The sequence below is a fragment of the Rhinopithecus roxellana genome, chromosome 7 (genome assembly GCF_007565055.1).
Source record: "Rhinopithecus roxellana isolate Shanxi Qingling chromosome 7, ASM756505v1, whole genome shotgun sequence".
NCBI classification, from domain to species: Eukaryota; Metazoa; Chordata; class Mammalia; order Primates; family Cercopithecidae; genus Rhinopithecus; species Rhinopithecus roxellana.
This window is the reverse complement of record NC_044555.1, coordinates 3,666,078-3,687,671: the sequence shown is the minus strand read 5'-3', so window position 1 is coordinate 3,687,671 and position 21,594 is coordinate 3,666,078. Positions and strand designations below refer to the sequence as shown.

General features: G+C 34.7%; 1 protein-coding gene across 3 annotated transcripts in view; it reads left to right on the top strand.

Moving 5' to 3' along the window:
- The window catches only part of DMD (dystrophin), a 2,245,117-nt gene that overhangs the window by 527,264 nt on the left and 1,696,259 nt on the right, over nucleotides 1–21,594 (top strand). For 2 of the 3 annotated variants that reach the window (XM_030933724.1, XM_030933725.1), the window contains exons 8-9: nucleotides 8,492–8,673; nucleotides 10,620–10,748. In XM_030933724.1, coding sequence (XP_030789584.1) covers nucleotides 8,492–8,673; nucleotides 10,620–10,748 — 311 coding nt within the window. The remainder of the gene's footprint in view (nucleotides 1–8,491; nucleotides 8,674–10,619; nucleotides 10,749–21,594) is intronic. The other variant, XM_030933726.1, reaches the window with a different exon arrangement.

Sequence of the window (21,594 nt, the reverse complement as noted above, 5' to 3'; positions counted from 1 at the left end):
TAAAATGTATATCCATTGTATATAGTGACTTGTAAGAAGAAAATTATGTACAATACAGTGCTGAATGTAAAATACAAAATACTGAAAATAACAGTATCATGCTTTAATGAATTAGTCCATTGCTACGATATGGTCTACAACTTATAAGCTCCAGCATTTAGGTATCAGATGACATTATAACATAAATCTCTTCATTTGCAAACGTCAAAAAATAATCCACTTTACTTCCAGCACTATGTCCTTTTAGAATATCACATCCATGAATTAGGTTATTGTTTACAACCATAGGTTTTGCTTGTGCCAACATATATGCCATTCTATTTTCATATTTTGGGCATTCTGACTATGCCTAGTTTATGACCATAAGTGTCGTCTTTCCAGTTTCGCCTTTCCTTTTCTCAGTGAATGTATTTATTTGTTTCTGTTTCCTAATACAAGCTCTGTGGGGAGATTTATGCTCATCATGATTTCTTTTTTTTTTTTTTTTTTTTTATTATACTTTAAGTTCTAGGGTACATATGCATAACGTGCAGGTTTGTTACATATGTATACTTATGCCATGTTGGTGTGCTGCACCCATCAACTCGTCAGCACCCATCAATTCATCATTTATATCATGTATAACTCCCCAATGCAATCCCTCCCTCCTCCCCCCTCCCCCCTCCCCATGATAGGCCCCAGTGCGTGATGTTCCCCTTCCCGAGTCCAAGTGATCTCATTGTTCAGTTCCCACCTATGAGTGAGAACATGCGGTGTTTGGTTTTCTGTTCTTGTGATAGTTTGCTAAGAATGATGGTTTCCAGCTGCATCCATGTCCCTACAAAGGACGCAAATTCATCCTTTTTTATGGCTGCATAATATTCCATGGTGTATATGTGCCACATTTTCTTAATCCAGTCTGTCACAGATGGACATTTGGGTTGATTCCAAGTCTTTGCTATTGTGAATAGTGCCGCAATAAACATACGTGTGCATGTGTCTTTGTAGTAGAATAATTTATAATCCTTTGGGTATATACCCAGTAGTGGGATGGCTGGGTCATATGGTACATCTAGTTCTAGATCCTTGAGGAATTGCCATACTGTTTTCCATAATGGTTGAACTAGTTTACAATCCCACCAACAGTGTAAAAGTGTTCCTATTTCTCCACATCCTCTCCAACACCTGTTGTTTCCTGACTTCTTAATGATTGCCATTCTAACTGGTGTGAGATGGTATCTCATTGTGGTTTTGATTTGCATTTCTCTGATGGCGAGTGACGATGAGCATTTTTTCATGTGTCTGTTGGCTGTATGAATATCTTCTTTTGAGAAATGTCTGTTCATATCCTTTCCCCACTTTTTGATGGGGTTGTTTGTTTTTTTCTCGTATATTTGTTTGAGTTCTTTGTAGATTCTGGAAGAAAAGAGAGAGGAATCAAATAGATGCAATAAAAAATGATAAAGGGGATATCACCACTGACCCCAAGGAAATACAAACTACCATCAGAGAATACTATAAACGCCTCTACGCAAATCAACTAGAAAATCTAGAAGAAATGGATAATTTCCTGGACACTTACACTCTCCCAAGGCTAAACCAGGAAGAAGTTGAATCCCTGAATAGACCAATAGCAGGCTCTGAAATTGAGGCAACAATTAATAGCCTACCCACCAAAAAAAGTCCAGGACCAGATGGATTCACAGCTGAATTCTACCAGAGGTACAAGGAGGAGCTGGTACCATTCCTTCTGAAACTATTCCAATCAATAGAAAAAGAGGGAATCCTCCCGAACTCATTTTATGAGGCCAACATCATCCTGATACCAAAGCCTGGCAGAGACACAACAAAAAAAGAGAATTTTAGACCAATATCCCTGATGAACATTGATGCAAAAATTCTCAATAAAATACTGGCAAACCGGATTCAGCAGCACGTCAAAAAGCTTATCCACCATGATCAAGTGGGCTTCATCCCTGGGATGCAAGGCTGGTTCAACATTCGCAAATCAATAAACGTAATCCAGCATATAAACAGAACCAAAGACAAGAACCACATGATTGTCTCAATAGATGCAGAAAAGGCTTTTGACAAAATTCAACAGCCCTTCATGCTAAAAACGCTCAATAAATTCGGTATTGATGGAACGTATCTCAAAATAATAAGAGCCATTTATGACAAACCCACAGCTAATATCATACTGAATGGGCAAAAACTGGAAAAATTCCCTTTGAAAACTGGCACAAGACAGGGATGCCCTCTCTCACCACTCCTATTCAACATAGTGTTGGAAGTTCTGGCTAGGGCAATCAGGCAAGAGAAAGAAATCAAGGGTATCCAGTTAGGCTCATCATGATTTCTAAATGACATCCTCACACATTTGTTGTTGTTTAATAAAACTCTTAAAACACCGACCAACTAAAGCTTTGTGAGTGCACATTTATTCCTGCTATCTTTGAAAATCTTGCTTGCTTTCAATTACACATGCTGTGCATTATGATTGAGTATTTCAATTCCTGCCTGTCCCTTGGCAGAAACTTGGCCTGAAATTTAGACAGTGGAGCCTCTTCTTTAGATTTCCCAGCAGTGTTTCAAGGTTACACTCGGCACCTAGCTAATCGGACTTTCCTGAGATTGACTGCCCGAGATTAGTTTTGTTGAAGGCACTGCTTTCATCAAACTTACTCACATTGACTTTTTTGGGGTGAGGGCATGTTGAAAGCAAACTTTGTGCAACTTTGCTTTTATTGTTTATTTTTTGATCTTTGCAGATACTTTTATTATAACATAGAATATATTTATTACAAAATTAGTATGTGTTGAATAAAGAGTTTGGAAAATATAGAGAGAATAAAATTTTAAAAGGGAATTATTTTCAATCCCTCAAGCACATCCACTTTACTGATACCTTGAAGTATTTTTTCCCAGGTATTTTCCTAAAATTGTTCTACATAAATTGTAAATCCTGCTCTTTTGATGTTACACTGTAAGGTATTGACTTTAACATATTGTCAAATAGCCTTCAAAAGGAACATTTTGACTGGCTTTGTAATATTCTTACACAGTTATATATTCAATTATTCCCTAAGTCCCTACCTATTAAGCTATTTGGATTGGTCTTTTTCCTCTTTTGTATGATAAATATTTCTTTTTGTGTTATAAATACTGTTTAAATTTTATATTATATTTACATATATCTTTATTTAAATTTCTGATAATTTCCTTGTGGCAGGACCCTAAGGGAAAATTAATGGGTCATAGTATATGATTTTTTTTAAGGTTTTGATAGACACTCCCAAAATATTTTTCATAAGGTTAGAAACAACTGATACTCTTCAAGCTAAGTAGATGTTTGGCCAAATCATTGAAAGCTCTGCAGCATAGATTATCATTCTTTTGTAATTCTTTGCAAATTTTTTAGGCAAGGGAACGTAGTTAAAACCCCACATCTCTAATTTGCATTTCGATGGTTCATTTTTATGTATATTTAGTCTTGTTATACATCACTTATTAGAAATGTAAATCACTACTACTAAATAGAGATCATGTTTGGTAATTGAACCACATTACTTACAAGGTAACTATTTGAATAATGACTTTCAGATACTTGGTCTTCAAATACACTGAGACAGAATGTGAGAGAATGAGGTTAAAGGTACCATGGCAGTGTAGTGCAGTGACTGGGTTCTCATCCGATTTTGACTAGTTTTTGAACTTGCCTTCTAACCACCATGAGGTTCAACTTCTTTATTTGAAAAATGATCAAATTTCACTAAATGATTTATTTGTTCCATAGTAGCTTCAAATATGAAACACTCATCAGAAACGGTGTTACTGTTCAGAAAGTAAAATCTCTAGCAGTATTATGAGTTCTCACCATTTCCATTCTGAGACGGCTTCAAAGATTGGACAAGCAATTATTAAAATCCAGTGTCAATGAACATTTTATATAGTAGAGTCTTAGTGCAAAATTACTTTCATATAATTGTAGTTCTTATTTTGGGGATTCAGCCATTTCTCTCATTTCATACAATCTTAATGTCTTGTAATAAAAAGTATAAATTACATTCTATCATTTTCATACTCCTCAAATTCTTCATAGTACTCATTATCATACCATTTCTTTTAGTCACTGTCTTACATAATTCTTACCAATTTCTATGACTTTAACTGTTATCTGTATTCAGTTTCTTAACAAATACTTAGGTGATTGCAGAGTGCCAGGAATTGGCCTTAGTGCAGTCATCATAAATGAGGATTACCCCCAAGTCATAAAATTCATTTTGATTTCCCATAAAAAGTAATGCTTATAATTACGGGGTGACTCATCTGCTGTATACTCATAATCTAGCATAGTCTAAGCATATTGTATAGTGCATAACAATCACTTAGCAAATATGGATTAAGTGATGATTGCTTTTTCCTTCTAAGTCTTCTGACTTCCTGTTAATAGTATACAAATGGTCTACAACTAGGTTTGTTTTTGTGTTAATAATAGAAACATCAAAAATATGACAAAAATGACAAAAATGCAATACAGCAATAGTATTAAGGTTTAACAAACTTTACAGGTTTTCTAAACATTGGATTTGAGCTTCGTAACATCTTACTTAGAGGGAACGCTGCTGGTCAACCACAGTCTCGGAAAGCAGCGTATTCTTAGCTTTTGGAGGGAATCAGAGGGCCAGCAATCTAAGAAAATTTCAAATTGGGAATAGGATGATGATAGCTTTAGAAGCATGGTATTTCAGGTGAGACGATATTTAATTAGTTTGAATTCAGAATTATGTTCATTGAAGTGAATCCACTCTGGCAGACTTTCAGAAGGGAACATTTGCTGCTGGTTGACTGGGGGAAGCATGGTAACAATCACGGAGGCAACTAATTGTTAAATGAATAAATAGGGTAGATTGAAACTTGTTGGTGTCTACTTGTTACCATGACTGCAGAACGATCAGCTTCCTCCTTCATCCTCTTCCTTCTTTGTTTTATTCTTAGTTTATTAATCTTTATATCCTCAGGCTGTAGCACATAACTTTGTATATAGGCATTTCCAAAAACTGTGGAGTAAATGATTTGAAAACTGAATGAAGTCATTTTGGATCTTAGAATTTTTGTCATACATTGCCTTGTTTTCATTTCCCCCATACACAGTTCTACCTTAGATCTCGAGCACTTTTTATCTGGATTATGGTCCTAGCCTCTTATTTCTCTCAAGTTTTTCTCCAGCAATCCATTCTGTACTTAAAGAATTTACTTTAATAAAATTTTGATGTCACCCTCTTGTCGAAAAGTGTTTACTCTCCAACCTATTGAATGAAGGCTGAATTTTCTAGTTTGCTATTGATATTCCCTCAGTTTTCTACGTACCATCTACCAGTTTCATCTTAGTTTTCTCTACTCTCCTCTCACTGGCTACGATACACAAAGCCACTGTTCCCAAGACATGGCTAATGTGTCCCTACCTCTGCGTCTTTACTCAAGATACTCCCACTGCCCGGAATACTCTTCCCCATTCCCTCATTTCCGGCTATTGAAATCCTATGCATAATTAATTCAGTTTCCTATTCAAAGAGAATTGCTTGATCCTCCAATATTATATGATTTTAAAAATCTGAACATGTTAAAGAACTGGTTGTGCCAATTAGAGGAACACATTTTAAATTCTGTTCAGCAATGCAATTACTTTGTACTTTTATTATTTATTTTCTTATTCCAAATTGGAAGCAGAATTCATGAATTTTCTCTCTTTTAAATCTCCTGGATAATCCATTAAAATATTTTGAATATAATAGATTTCTTGAAAATGTATGTTGACGAAATTCAAAATATTTTAGAAGACCTAAATTCCTTTCTTAAAAAATACGGATTTCTACCTCCTGGCAGTTTTGAATTCCACATAATCTCAGAAGTGTGATAGTAATAGTTTGGGGCAAAATGTCAATAGTTTGGTTAAATAAGTACATATTTTTTGTAATGAGTGCCATGAATAGTTGCTTTCAGTCCACATGTTTTATGTAAATAAGATTTATTACAATGTTCGAGATTTCTGGGGGCAATAAAAATGCTTGGCCATTTTTTCGCCATTTTTCACTTTTTCTCATGGCATATATTTGAGGCCAAACATACATGCATATGCCTATAACACAGCAGTGAATAGGCACAAGGTCAACCCTTTTTAATTTGTTTTCTCACATCATGGTTTTATTTAATATACTAAAAATGAAAGAGCTCTAAGTTATGTTAATCACAGGTAAAGCTGACTAGTTACTAGTGAGAAGGAAGAAAGTTTTCTAGAATTTCAAGATACGGTGAAGTATAGTATTCACCATATAAGAAACAGTTGGTCAAATATTTTGTAAAACAATTACCAAATGAATTGGAGATTTGTAGGCTTCAGAATTCCAAAGCTAAGTTAGTAAGATGATTAAGGAAGGCAGTGTTCATGCACAAAATATTATTAGTTCTTCTTTAAAAAGTACTTGTAAAAATTACTTTGACCATTTGTTGGCTAATTAAAGTATAATAAGTTGAGCATATGTGTTGTATAACTTTGTACCTCTCAGGCTTGTGCATTGAAATGTCCAATAAATATCATTTGAATAAATGAATAAAACAATAAAATGGGAGATGATGTAACAGTCTGCTTATAAGTAATGTTTTTGGCCCTTATTCACAAAGTAGCAGGCTAGCAGTTTCAGCATCACTTGGGAGATTATTGCAAATGCAGAGCTACACGGTCTACCGCTGATCTGCTGAATCAGATTCTGTAGTTTTAAAAGATCCCCAGGTGATTCATATGTACATTAAAAATTGAGAAGCACTATATTATTCTATGGATAGAAGTGGACCAAGGAACATTAATTTTTCCCTCTCCTGTAACTCTTTTTAAAAATAGTTGTTCTGATTGATCATGGTTCTGATACTTGCAAAAGAATTGTTGAAGTCACTTGTTCAACCTCCCTTTGTGCTAATGGACTTGAGACTTTACTGTTGGCTTTTTCACTTATAGTCAGAACACCTGATTAGAATATACAAATTGAATACAGATCTCTTACTAGTAGTTAAGATAAATGTATGGCAAGGAAAATGCATTACCACGTTGCCTTGACCTCCTGCCAGGATTTATGTTTATCTTTTATCTTTGATTTTTATATTGATTAATTATTAAAAAACTAAAATTGCATACATTTATCATGTATAACATGTTTTGAAATATGTATACATTCCGGAGTGGCTAAATTGAACTAATTAATACATGCATTACTTCATATGCTTATCATGTTTCATGGTGGGTACACTTAATATCCTCACAGCAATTTTTAGGAATACAATACATTATTATTAATTAGGTTGTACAATAGATCTCTTGAACTTATTTTTCCTATCTAACTGAAATGTTGTGACTTTGACCAACATCTTCCCAATCCCTACCCCACAGCCCCTGGTAAACACCATTCTACTGTCTACTTTTATGAATTCAACTTTTTAGATTCCATGTGTAAGTGAGATCATGTGGTACTTGTCTTTCTGTGCCTGGCTTATTTCACTTAATATCCTCCAGATTTACAAATGTTGCCTCAATGACAAAATTTCCTTCTTTTTAAAGGATGAACTTACGTTTTAACACTTTCTAGTATTAATGACACACTTCACATAAAGGGTTACTTTACATCTTGGTTCACTGGAATGAGTGCAGTAACTAAATTGTAATGCCAAGTAGCAAATGAATCTTTTGAAGGAGCTGCCACTTTATATGTGTTATTACAAATTATTATTGACTTTAAATGCTGGATTTCATTCACCCTCTGGATGTGGCAAAGGACGTGAAGTCAGATCAACTTAATGTGTAGGACTTTTACATTTATCTCTAATGTCTGGGAAGGAAAACGACATTCTACTTTATCAGATGGGCCATAATGTAAGCAAATATTTTTAATATACAAGGAATATTAAAAATCATTATATGGTATTTTTCTGTTTATATTGTGGATACATGACTCATTTCAGCACAGAGACATATTTAGCTCTCTGCATACTTTAATATCAGCAGCATTCAATTAAAAGGTATAAGGTTTCTTTACTGAGAACCAAAGCATTAAGCCATTTTGTGTAATTGTTTAATTACCACTGCACCATTTGAATTGACATGTTAATATAACTTTCCATGGAAAGGAAAATGTAATCTTTTATTTTTGTTTCTTACCTAATGAAAGCTACTCTGTTAGATGGGCTAGCCTGGCAATATGACTTAGGAAAAAGTAATATAGAATAAAGTTTTCATATGAACAAGGAAAAGAAATTAACTTTACTGCTCATCTCATTAGTCTGCCAAATTGGAAAGACATTTTAGGCCTGATTATCATGTTCTAATTCGTCTCTGGAGGACATTCATGGCCAACTAAGTGTTCATTAATCTATCATCTTCCTGTAACATTGATTTGTTCATTATCCTTTCAGAGTCTCAAATATAGAAACCAAGAATTGACGTGTAGTGTTTATGTGCTTACAGATGTTGCTACCACCTATCCAGATAAGAAGTCCATCTTAATGTACATCACATCACTCTTCCAAGTTTTGCCTCAACAAGTGAGCATTGAAGCCATCCAGGAAGTGGAAATGTTGCCAAGGCCACCTAAAGTGACTAAAGAAGAACATTTTCAATTACATCATCAAATGCACTATTCCCAACAGGTAAAGTGTCCAAAGGACAGGTAATATTCAAGATGTTTTCTATTTTATACGCATTTTTAGGTATTGTGTGCACACATATATATATATAAAACGAATATATATGTATACATACATGTATATGTACAAAGCCTAATGTATGTATATATACAGAAGACAGACTATGTAAACCTTTTCAGTTTTGCTTCATTGAATACAATATTCTTTTCAAACATATTTATTTTTGTGTGTGTGTGTGTGTGTGTGAATATTGATATTTATTTATTTATTTATTTATTTATTTATTATACTTTAAGTTCTAGGGTACATGTGCATAACGTGTAGGTTTGTTACATATGTATACTTATGCCATGTTGGTGTGCTGCACCCATCAACTCGTCAGCACCCATCAATTCATCATTTATATCATGTATAACTCCCCAGTGCAATCCCTCCCTCCTCCCCCATCCCCATGATAGGCCCCAGTGTGTGATGTTCCCTCGCCATCAGAGAAATGCAAATCAAAACCACAATGAGATACCATCTCACACCAGTTAGAATGGCAATCATTAAGAAGTCAGGAAACAACAGTTGTTGGAGAGGATGTGGAGAAATAGGAACACTTTTACACTGTTGGTGGGATTGTAAACTAGTTCAACCATTATGGAAAACAGTATGGCCATTCCTCAAGCATCTAGAACTAGATGTACCATATGACCCAGCCATCCCACTACTGGGTATATACCCAAAGGATTATAAATTATTCTACTACAAAGACACATGCACACGTATGTTTATTGCGGCACTATTCACAATAGCAAAGACTTGGAATCAACCCAAATGTCCATCTGTGACAGACTGGATTAAGAAAATGTGGCACATATACACCATGGAATACTATGCAGCCATATAAAAGGATGAGTTTGCATCCTTTGTAGGGACATGGATGCAGCTGGAAACCATCATTCTTAACAAACTATCACAAGAAGAGAAAACCAAACACCGCATGTTCTCACTCATAGGTGGGAACTGAACAATGAGATCACTTGGACTCAAACATATTTAAAAAATGCTATTGATATGTACCATATCATAGGAATATAGAACATAATATATTACATTTCCATTGTATAACACACAATGAAATGAAAGGCAAACTTATGTACATATTAAACTCTAAAATCTTCATCAACTAGAACAAAGAGCTAGAGAAAGATTAAAGGGAAATACTGTTTTAATCATTAAAAATGCTTTATGGCAATATGATGTGCAAAATCAGATTTTCATTATTCAGGATAACAACTTTGAAAATAGAAAAGTGGTTTAAAATATTTCAAATAAACATTAAAGAAAAACATGATGAAATTCTTCATTATATAACTGTATAGAATTCACTGGGGTTCTTCCTTGACATTGGCTTGTTCTTTCTCTGAACCGTGGGTAGTTTGGATGTTTTCCTGTGCTTTCTCAGGCACAAGCAATAGTGAAGAAACCTTTAGCAACATTTCTGTTGGAATGTGTGGAAAGCTTTTAGGCCAAACTCTCTCACTTTACTGAGCTAGCTCTATATTAGCTTATGAAATCTTTAGTCCTTTCCAGGGTATGGACCTGATGAATTCTGGTTTTAGTTACTTTGGATTTAGAGAAAATTGCTCTTGGATGCCTGTTTTTGCCAGGTTGAAGAGTACCATCCCATATCAATGTTGGAGTTGTGTTACTATGGAATCCCCATGGTTAAATAGCGTGCTCATATCTTCCCAGATCATTTACTCTCCAACATGACATTAAGTGCCATAATTCTGGGAGTATACCAGTTTCTAATATCATTTATATATGTTTAGTATTAAACATTGAATCTCACCGTTTCCATTTAATGTTCTGTTTTCTACCATGTTGGAAAGTAGTCCTTTCGGGTTACTTATGGTTTTTCCTCCTCCTCTCTATCCACTCCCCCAAACCCTTCTCTGCAGATCACAGTCAGTCTAGCACAGGGCTATGAGAAAACTTCTTCCCCTAAGCCTCGATTCAAGAGCTATGCCTACACACAGGCTGCTTATGTCACCACCGCTGACCCTACACGGAGTCCATTTCCTTCACAGGTCTGTCAACATTTACTGTCTGTTGTACAAACCAGAGATCTGCTTCCAAGATAATCTAACACTGCTTTTACTTGCTTGAATTTTTCAGTGCTTTTTATCTCCCCGTGAAGAGCTGTTTTGATTTTTCCCAGTTTTACTGATTCCCTCATATGATTCTACTTTGTTATTGAGACTTCTCTAGGTTTACTATATGATGATTCTTCATAAATATGAATTCCCATAATAATGATTTCTACTTTCATTGTGTAATAACTTCTAAGGTTCTCTTTGACAAAGGCTACTAATAGTTATAAAAAACATGAGGCTCATTAAAAGGTTTATATATGTAACTTCAGAAAGTGTGGGCAAATCTGTGAAAATTGCTAATTACACTATTTGGGGAGATTTTTCTAGATATACATAAAGAAAATACATATACTGCAAGTGAATTATTTTTTATATTCATTCTAAAATATACTGTGTAAGAAAAATGCAACTGCATGCTTCTTCATATGCTCTCCTTTGATTTTGCTAATTTAAACTTGTGTATAGCAGGCTCTGTAGTATTTATAAGAAAAAATCACACTCAAAGCAGGTCATATTCCAGGCAATGTTTCGTCCTTTCTATATGATGAAGCCTCTCAGTGGAGTTTTCCACTCTTGCAATATTGTATGGAATCCAACATACAAGAAATAGCCTTGTAGAGATTACAGTGTGGGAATGAGATGCGCTAAGATTGCTAGATTTGCAAGAATTACTTTTTAACAAAAACGATTGATTTTGCTCAGCAGAGCCAATTTGAAACGTGCTAGAAGATGTGATTTTTATCAAAACTACGCTATGAATGAGAGTTTAAAAATGATAGACCTGATCGTATTGGTAAAAAATGTGTACATTTTTGGAGATTCGATTTTTTAAGATAGTGGTATGCATTTAATTAGTAATTTATTTGGCAGTTAATTGATGCATTAACTAAAAATTCTAAACTCTGAAATAGTTACGACCTCCATCCTTGGCTAGCTTACTTGGAAAGCTCTCTTCTCACTCCCTCTCATTCTGGACCTCTTGAATCTCCATCGACTCTCTAGACTCTATTTATACCATTGCCCCCATTGAAATCACCAAGACTTAAGGAATAAGTGCCACCTCCTAAAATTAAGGAGCATACACCAAGCAAAGATAGAGGGTTTTTTTTCCCCCCCTCTCATCACTTTACTGAGCTGCCTTTTCTAGGTTTTCTGCAATGCCTATTCTGGTAGCACATTTTCACCTCATCACCACCTCATTAAGGCATTGCTCAGGTATGACTCCTTAATGAAGTAATTACAAATGGACTTACATCTTGCTAGACTCTGCTCATTCTACCTTTGTGTAAATATTACCGAATACATTATATGTCATAAATTACAGATAAATCAACAAATTCACTTACCTGTTTTATTTAAAATAAGGCATTCAAATCAGTATAATGTTTATCCTTTGGAAAAGACACAGCACAAATCACAAGAGAGGAGGAATGATATATTCTGACTGTTACTAAAGAAGCATATCAGAAGATGATGTTACATGTAGTTAGCTTTGATAAGTGTATGCCTTTATTCACACTAAGAACGTTAATTTCAAAAGTGTCAAAAGGACTGAGCTTACACTGCCGCTATAGGTTGTACCTGCTCTACTTCGAATGAAGTAAAGACAGGCTGGATCTGATGCCATCAGAAAGTTTTATTAAAGTGTGGTCTACAGAGAAAAATAAAGTCCTCTATAAGAGAGAGCCATGCGGGTGACTGTGCCCTATGGGAAAAATGTGCATGCCCCCACTCCCCAAACACATCACTCTGCTTTAACTGTTCATTTATTTATTCAACAAATAAGTATTCTTAGTCACAGAGCCAAATGGCTTTTATTCAGCTCTCCTAACTTTCTACCACTGAAGAAACATTTTTCTCAGCCTCTACACTCAGCAGGTTCTTCCTCTCTGACTATTCTGTGTCTTTGATTATCTGGCCTTTTCTGCTCTTCCAACTTCCTTAGCTTATGAATCTCATAGGAGATGTCTTGGCCTTCTTTTTTTTTTTTTTCTTTTATTTTATTATACTTTAAGTTCTAGGGTATGTGTGCATAATGTGCAGGTTTGTTACATATGTATATTTGTGCAATTGGCCTTCTTATCTGTGTACTTGTTCTCTTAACGTAATTTAATAATTAATGATTTAATCTCCTGGCCTCAATCTGTATGCAATCTGTATTCAATCTGTATGCATATGATCATTGTATCTCTGTCTTCACCACTCCCAATCTTTCTTGAGTTATAGTCACATTTCCAATTCATTTTCAACTCTGTGTTGTGTATCTATACCTTGATATCCACTAATATCTCAAACCTACTATGTCTCCAAGTGAAATTTATTAGTTTCTTGTCCATTTTTTTATGTTATTCACAGTCCTAATAATATTCACAATTTTTTCCCACTTAATTTTGCCCATATAACAGGGCTACTCTGCTAAACTGCCTCAAAAAGATTTATGATATATTAATAATTTATGCTTTTATGCTCATTACACATGTATTTCATGTTTTCTTCAACCAAATTAAGTCACTTGTTATCCTACGCAGGTGCCCCAAAATTTTCCATATTAGCTTTTATGCTTCCCTTAGCTCGGAGTGCTTTTGTCTCTGTTTTAAATAGGCCAACTTAATTTATATTTCTAGGCCTAATTAGTAAGTGACAGAACCTGAATTCAAATTTACATTTATCCAACTCCATGCCCATCCTCATTATACTAGGGTGACACTGCACTTTCTCTGCTGTGATTCTTGTATATTGGGTTACTCACACATAGAGCAGTATTCATACATTTGATTATTTAGCACTTGTTTTTTAATCACCTACTATGTGCCAGGTACTGTTATTGGACCAAGTGACACATAAACATACAAAACAATCTGTGTCTGAATTTATTCTAATTTTATTATCCTCCGGATCTCTTTCCTCTTGCCATATGTTTTTAACTCATTTAATAAATGGTAGGGCCGTGTGTGGTGGCGGACGCCTATACTCCCAGCACTTTGGGAAACCAAGGTGGGTGGATCACCTGAGGTCAGAGTTCGAGACCAATTGAACCAACATGGTAAAACCCCATCTCTACTAAAAATACAAAATTAGCTGGGTGTGGTGGTGCATGCCTGTAATCCCACCTATTTGGGAGGCTGAGGCAGGAGAATCACTTGAACCCGGAAGGTGGAGGTTGCAGTGAGTTGATATCGTGCCATTGCATTATATCCTGGGCAACAAGAGTGAAACTCTGTCTCAAAAATAAATAATAAAAATAAATGTATGATATGAGCATTTTAATTTTACATGTGAGCTTTTCTGTTTCATAATCTCTAGCACAGCATATCTGGTAGCAGAATTGGAGGCCAATATTTCATCAAAGTCGTTTGCCTCCTGATGCAGTAGATGTGACTTAGGAAATAATTAGAGAAACCGAGGATTATTGTGAGGTTTCTTTCTTAAGCAACTGGCCAAATAGAGTTGCCACAAACCAAGATGGGTGAGACTGTAGAAGGAACAGGTTTGGGAGTTGAACATTAGGATTTCAGTTTTAAACATATTAATCTTGAAGTGCCTATGAGGCTATGAATGGATGTAAAGAAAGGAGATCTAAGATCAGAGTTGAGGATAATAATTTAGAAGTCAATACATTGATAGTATTTAAATCCATTGGCCAGGATAAGATTACCAAGGAAAAATGTATAGACAGATAAGAGGTCTCTAGATATATATATGATGAGGCATCAGCAAAGGGGCTGAAAAGGGTGGCTAGAAAGGGGAGAGAAAAAGCTGAAAAGAAAGGAAAAGATGGATGTGGTATTCTGGAATTCAGAAGAAAGTGTTTTCGGGGAAAGGAAGATGTCTAACTACATTCAATATTGCTGGTTAGTTCAAATAACTTGATGATTGAAAATTATTCGGTGAATTTAGCAAAACATCAGTAGTGTAAGATATCTGGGAAATCCTAATATATAGCAGTTACTACAATGGAATTACTATTCACTCTTAAAACTTGCCCATTTAGACCAATAAGTTACGTGCTCACTCTAGTTTATATCCACTTTAATAAGAACAATTTCAGTGGTGCGTGCATGTGTGTGTGTTTGGAGGTGTTGCTGATTACAGTAGGTTCAAACGACAGTAAAAGTGTAAGGCTACCTGCATTGTAACACTTAAAAAAAAAAAAATACAGAGAGCTGGGTGCAGTGGGTCATGCCTGTAATCCCGGCACTTTGGGAGGCGGAGGCAGGCAGATCACTGGAGGCTAGGAGTTTGAGACCAGCCTGGCCAACATGGCGAAACCCTGTCTCTACTGAAAACACAAAAAGTATTTGGGTGTGGTGGCGCACACCTGAAATCCCAGCTACTTGTGAAGCTGAGACATGAGAATCACTTGCAGTCAGGAGGCAGAGGTTGCAGTGAGCTGAGATTGGCCGCTGCACTCCAGTCTGGGTGACAGCGCAAGACTCTGTCTCAAAACACTACTGTGAATAGTTGATGGCCACAGAAACAAAAACATACTTCTTTTAAATTATCCCATCCTGATAACTAATCATGTGTCTGTGTATTAGCTTTCAATTTTTGATGCAACAACTACAAACCTAGTGGCCCTGAACAGCGCATATTCATTATTTTATAGTTCTGTAGTTCAGATGTTTAAAACAGATCTCATTGCACTAACATTAACATATCAGTAGGGCTGCCTTCGTTTTGGAGGCTGAAGAGGAGAATCTATGGCTTTTCTAGCTTCTCGAGGCTGACCACATTCATTGGCTCATGGCCGCCTTTCAACTTCAAAGCAGACAAGGGCAAATTGAGTCTTTCTCACATGACATCATTCTGACCTACACTCTTCTGCCCCCCAACTTCTACTTTTAAGAGCCTTCGTTATTGCTTACTTGTTATGTGACCTTGAGAGAATTTCTTGAACTTTGAGCCTCAGTTTCCTCATGTGTATTATTGAAACTATTTCTAACTCATAGAGCTATTAGGAGAGTTAAATGAGATGAATTATATAAAAAACATTCCATGACATAAGCACATTGTAAGTTCTCCAAAAAAAAAAAAAAAAAAAAAAAAAAAAAAAAAAAAAACCAATTACCAAAATGATTACTACTTTAGATACTTCAGAGGATAAGATTTTGTGGTCTGATCTGAGAAAATTTTTATATTTTTATTAGCACTTCTATGAGAAGAGATAGCCTGGATTCTGATTTATAAACAAACTCACAACCTGTATAGAGTTTGGCAAGTTAATATACCAAGTAAAAGATTCCAAGGGAAAAGGATATCCTTTTTAGTTATGAGGTTGCTGAGGAACAATCTTGGAACCATGCAGAGTGGAACATAGTAATGCCTTTTAAAAAGCAGAAAAAGCACTTCTAGGTGATTCCACATCCAGCAATCCTGTGTTGGGAGGGGATGAGGGAGAGGAGATATTTCACTCTATCTCTGCCATTGCCCCTCCTGACACAGCTTGTCCCTCAGACTGTATGCAGATTGTAGAAAGTAATTGGCAAACAGAGGATGCAAAGTCAGCTAGTGGGGACCACTCCTTAGATTAAAATTATTATTGATTTACTTTGAGGAAGCCTTTATACTTTCTGATGTGACTGAACAAGTGACCCAGAAACAGAATTGTTAGGTTTTAGTCAACTCTGTAAATTGGTACACTGAAGACTTCTGAGTAGAATTTTAAAACGGGAAAGAACCTTAAAGTGAATATATGTGATGTTATTTTCAACAGATACACTCTTATCCTTTAACTTCTTTTGAAATCTTACTTTATTGTGGTAAGAACACTTAACATGGGATTTGCCCTCTTAACTGATTTTTAAGTGTAAAATACAACATTATTCACTATAGGCATAAGTTGTACAATAGAACTTGAGAATTTTCTCTTTGATAACTGAACCTTTGTTAATTAACAGCTTCCCATTTCCTCCTCTTCAAAGCCTCTGGCAACTATTATTTCATTCTCTGATTTGATCAGCTTATTTTACATACCTCTTATAAGTAGTATCATGCAGTATTTGTCCTTCTGTGACTGTCTTATTTCACTTCCCATAATGTCCTTAGGGTTCATCCATGTTGTTAACGTGGCAGGATCTCATTCTTTTAGAATATTAATAATAATCTCTTATATGTGTATACCACGTTTTCTTTATCCACTCATCCATCAGCGGACACTGAGGATGTTTCCACATCTTGGCTTTTGTGAATAGTGTTGCAATGAATATGGGATTGCAGGTATCCCTTCAAGATCCTGATTTCAATTCTTTTGGATAAATATCCAGAAGTGAGATTGCTAGATCAAGTGGTAGTTCTGTTTTTAATTTTTTGAGGAACCACCATATTATTTTCCATAATAGCCATGCCATTTTTTACTTCACTAACAATGTACAGTAGTTGCAATTTTTCCACATCCTCACTAATGCAATTTTTAATAGTAGGCATCTAACAGGTATAAATGTGATAACTCATTCTGCTTTTCATTTCACATTTCCCTGATAATTCATAATGTTGAACATATTTTCATGCACCTGTTGGCCATTTGGGTGTCATCTTTGGAGAAATGTCTATTCAAGCCTTTAGTCCGTTTTTAATTAGGTTTTTAGGGTTTTTTTTTGCCAATGAGTTGTAGGAGTTCTTTATATATTTTAGAAAATAACCAGCTGTTAATATAAGGTCTTCAGGTCTGACCACAAAATCTTATCTAAGTCCTGATGTATTTAAAATAGTAGTCATGATATTGGTTGCTATTTTTTGATAACTTAGAATGTAGCTATACCATGAAATAGTCTTTATATAATTCATTATATTTAACTCTCCTAATAGCTCTGAATTAGAAATAATTCTCATAATGTATACATATGGTTTGTATTTTTCCCATTCCATAGATTGCCTTTTCACAGTGTTGTTTTCTTTTCTGAACAGAATTTTAGTTTTATGTAGTATCAATAGTATTTTTTGTTTTTGTTGCTTGTGCTTTTAGTGTCATATCCATGAAATAATTGCCGGGATGAATGTCACAAGATTTTTCCAATGTTTTCTTCTAGGAGTTTTATGGATTGAGATTTTACATTTACATATTTTATCCATTCGGAGTTGATATTTGCATATGGCATAAGATAAGCATCCAATTTCATTCTTTTGCATGTGGATATCCAGTTTTATCCAACACCATTTGTAGAAGAGATTATCCTTTCCTCCTTATGTATGCTTGGCTCTATTGTGGAATATCAGTTAACCCTATATGTGTAGATTTATTTCTGGGCCCTCTATTCTGTTCCATTGGTCTGTATGTCTGTCTTCATGACAATACCATTTATTTTCAATTACTGTAGTTTTATAATATATTTTGAAATCAGGAAGTGTGATACCTCCAATTTTCTACTTCTTTCTCAAGGTTGATTTAGCCATTTGGGATTCTTTGTGATTCCATATGCATTTCAGAGTTTTTCTCTGTGTGAAAAATGCCATTGGAATGATAAAGATTATATTCTGTAAATTGCTTTGAATATATAATGACAGTTTTAAGTCCTTCTATCCATGAATGTAGGATATCTTTCCATTTGATTTTGTCATCTTTAATTTCTTTCATCGATGTTTTATAGTTTTCAGTGCATTCTCTTTGACCTCTTTAGTTTATCACTGTTTTCTTTTTGGTGCTATTGTACATGGAATTTGTCTCCTAATTTCCTTTTCATTATTAGTGCAAAGAAACTCAACTAATTTTTGTATGATTTTGTATCCTACAACTTTACTGATTTTCTAATTGGTTCTTGTGTTTTTAATGGATTGTAGGGTTTTCTATTCATAAGATTGTCATCTGTAAATAGGAATAATATTCTTCATTTCTGATTTATATACCTTTAAATTTTTTTTCCTAATTATTCTAGCAAGGAGTTCCAGTATTGCCATCAGTAGAAGTGGCAAGAATGGGCATAATTACCTTGTTTCTCCTGTTCCTGATTTCATAGAAAAATCCTGTCAGTTCGCAGTTGTTATGATTTGAGCTGCGATCTTTTTATAGATGACTTCTATAATGAAGCAATTTCCTTCTATTCCTAGTTTGTTGAGAGTTTAATGGGTTTTTTTTTTTTTTAAATAACGAAATTGTGTTGAATTTTGCTGAACAAGTTTTCAGCATCTAATGGAATGAACATGTGACTTCTTATTTATTCTGTTAATGTTGTGTATCAAACTAATTGATTTTCATGTTGAACCATCCTTATATCCCAAGGATAAATCTCACTTGGTCATGATGTATGATCCTTTTAATGTGTTGTTAAAGTTTGCTGGAATTTTTTTGAGAGTTTTGCCTCTCTATCCATCAAGGATATTGACCTGCAGTTTTCTCAGGATGTCTTTTTCTGGATTTGGTAATGTCGACCTTATAAAGTGAATTTGGAAGTGCTCCTTCCACTTCAGTTTTTTCTTTCTTTTCTTTTTTTTTTTTTTTTTGGAAGAGTTTGAGAAACATTGGCGTTCTTTTTTTAAATGTTTGATAGAAATCACCTATGAAGTCACCTGGTCTTGTGCTTTTCTTTTTTGGGAGATGAAAAATTACTGATTCAGTCTCCTTACTTTTATTGATCTATTCAGACTTTCTATTTTTACACAGTTCAGATTTGGTAGGTTTTATGTTTCTAGGAATTTAACCATTTTTTAAGATTACACAGTTTCTTGGTGTAAAATTGTTAATAGTGGTATCTTTATTAAGATTAAAGGAGCGTTATTGTGTTACAGTCCAAAAACCTAGAGGTTTTTTTAAAAAAATGATTTAGCATAAGCAACTTAAAAATAAAAAGTTATTTAAGGCAAAGCCCTCATTAACTATGGAAATTTTATAAGGATAGTATAACCAAAATACATCATTTATTCCACTAGGTGTGTCTGCATTTAGGAAATCGGTTAAATGCCTAGCATGTAATTTACATTTATTATTTCTGATTTTCAAAACAACCTTATAAAAATGTAACTCCACAAATGGAGTTATCTATCAAAATAAGGAAATGGATGCTTAAAAAAAGGTTGAATAGTGTGGGAATGTTATTTTTCTTCTTGGTATATAAGTGATAATTCTAAATAAGAATAGGAAATTTTCTGTCATCCATGTCACAAATATATTTCCTGTTTTGTCCTCTGAATTATTCTATTCCTGTTTATGTTGATGTAAATAAGAATTTTAATGGTGTTAAACTTTTCAAAGAAGATTAAAGAACATTCCATAGCTAAGATATTAAGATGAAAACAGGAGTATAATAGGAATCTGGTCTGTGGGACCTGCATATGCTATTTTCCCTCTATTACTCAGTTTTCTCATCTCTATAATGGAGATACTTTCAACTTTCATAATGCATAGTGTTTGTGAGAAAAGCCTTCACTATAACATAGTATGTGAGAGAGAAAAGACTCCATTCACCTTCTTACACAATAGGCATTTGATAATATTTAAGTATTTAAGGGTAAAGAAATATTTACAACAACATAGATCAACACTCTTCCATTTTGCATTATATTTATAAATGATTATGTAATCTTAAAAATATAAATCAAAAAATGTAGAATGAAAGTCCATTTTTACACTTGGTCAAGATATTTGGAGTTTCTGGAAGAGATGATACATGATTTTACCAACCATTCTGGAAAATGACTTTTCTGTCTCTTGATACCAGAGATAGGTCCAGAGGTATTGCTGTGGATGTTACAAAAATAGAGTCAATTTTTTCAAACCAAGGATATTTGAATGCTCTCATTTAAGTCATGTTTATTACATTTTATGGGATTTGTAGGTTCCTAGAATTTGAATGAATTATTGGATGGAATTGAGCTAATCTGTGTTACAATGTTTAAGCAGGTTAGGGTGGTTTATTTGTAATCATTAATAGATCGCTTGGATCTCCACATGTAGTCTAGATACAGTATGCCTTCTTTGGGAAGGGCCTCTTAAGGAATATCTTTGTCAAACATTCATTTTAATACTTTTTTTATTATTATTTTTCTTTTACAAATCAAGTCTTTACGGAAGTAAGAATTTGTGTTAAAATTGATTCACCTTCTTAGGTGTTGTGTGATTCGGTTATCTCTTGGCATGCCTGTGTACTGCTTAGCTCACCTGTGTAATACAGGTGTGCTTACCTTGTTCACCGTAACTATTGCCATGTAGCAAATCACCTCAAAACTTGGGAGCTTACAAAAACAACATTCAGTTTTCTTCTTATGTCTCTTGATTCTGGGGCTCAGCTGGGTTCAGGTGTAATAAACTGAAGTCATTTTGAAGGCTTCTTCACTCACATGCCTGTTGGCGACTGCTGGAACTTCAGCCAGGGCAGTTGACTGGAACATATATATGTGGCCTCATTTAATCTGCAGCCCCTCACTAAATGCTGGCTGGATTCTAAGAGTAAGTGACCCAAAGAGTACCAAGCAGAAACCTTACTGCCTTTTGTGACTTAGTCTTGGAAGTCACATAGTATAACTTCTGTCATGGTCGGGGTCCATCCTAGTCAAGGGGAGGAAACATAAACCCAACTCTTGATGAAGAAATGTCGATGTTACATCATAAGAAGAACATGTAAGATGAAACATATTGTATTCATCCTAAAAAATACAATCTGTCAGAACTTACAAGATTCTTCTAAAGAATCCAGGTCAGTTGTGAAACGTGGCTAGCATGGTGCCTAACAGGTATTCAATAAAGTGCACTCTACTCACTGATGACTGTACTTGTTTTATGTAAGCTTGTACATATCTTCAAATATCCAGGCTCCTGATTAAGCAGTTTGTGAATGTCCTTGCACATAAGTGT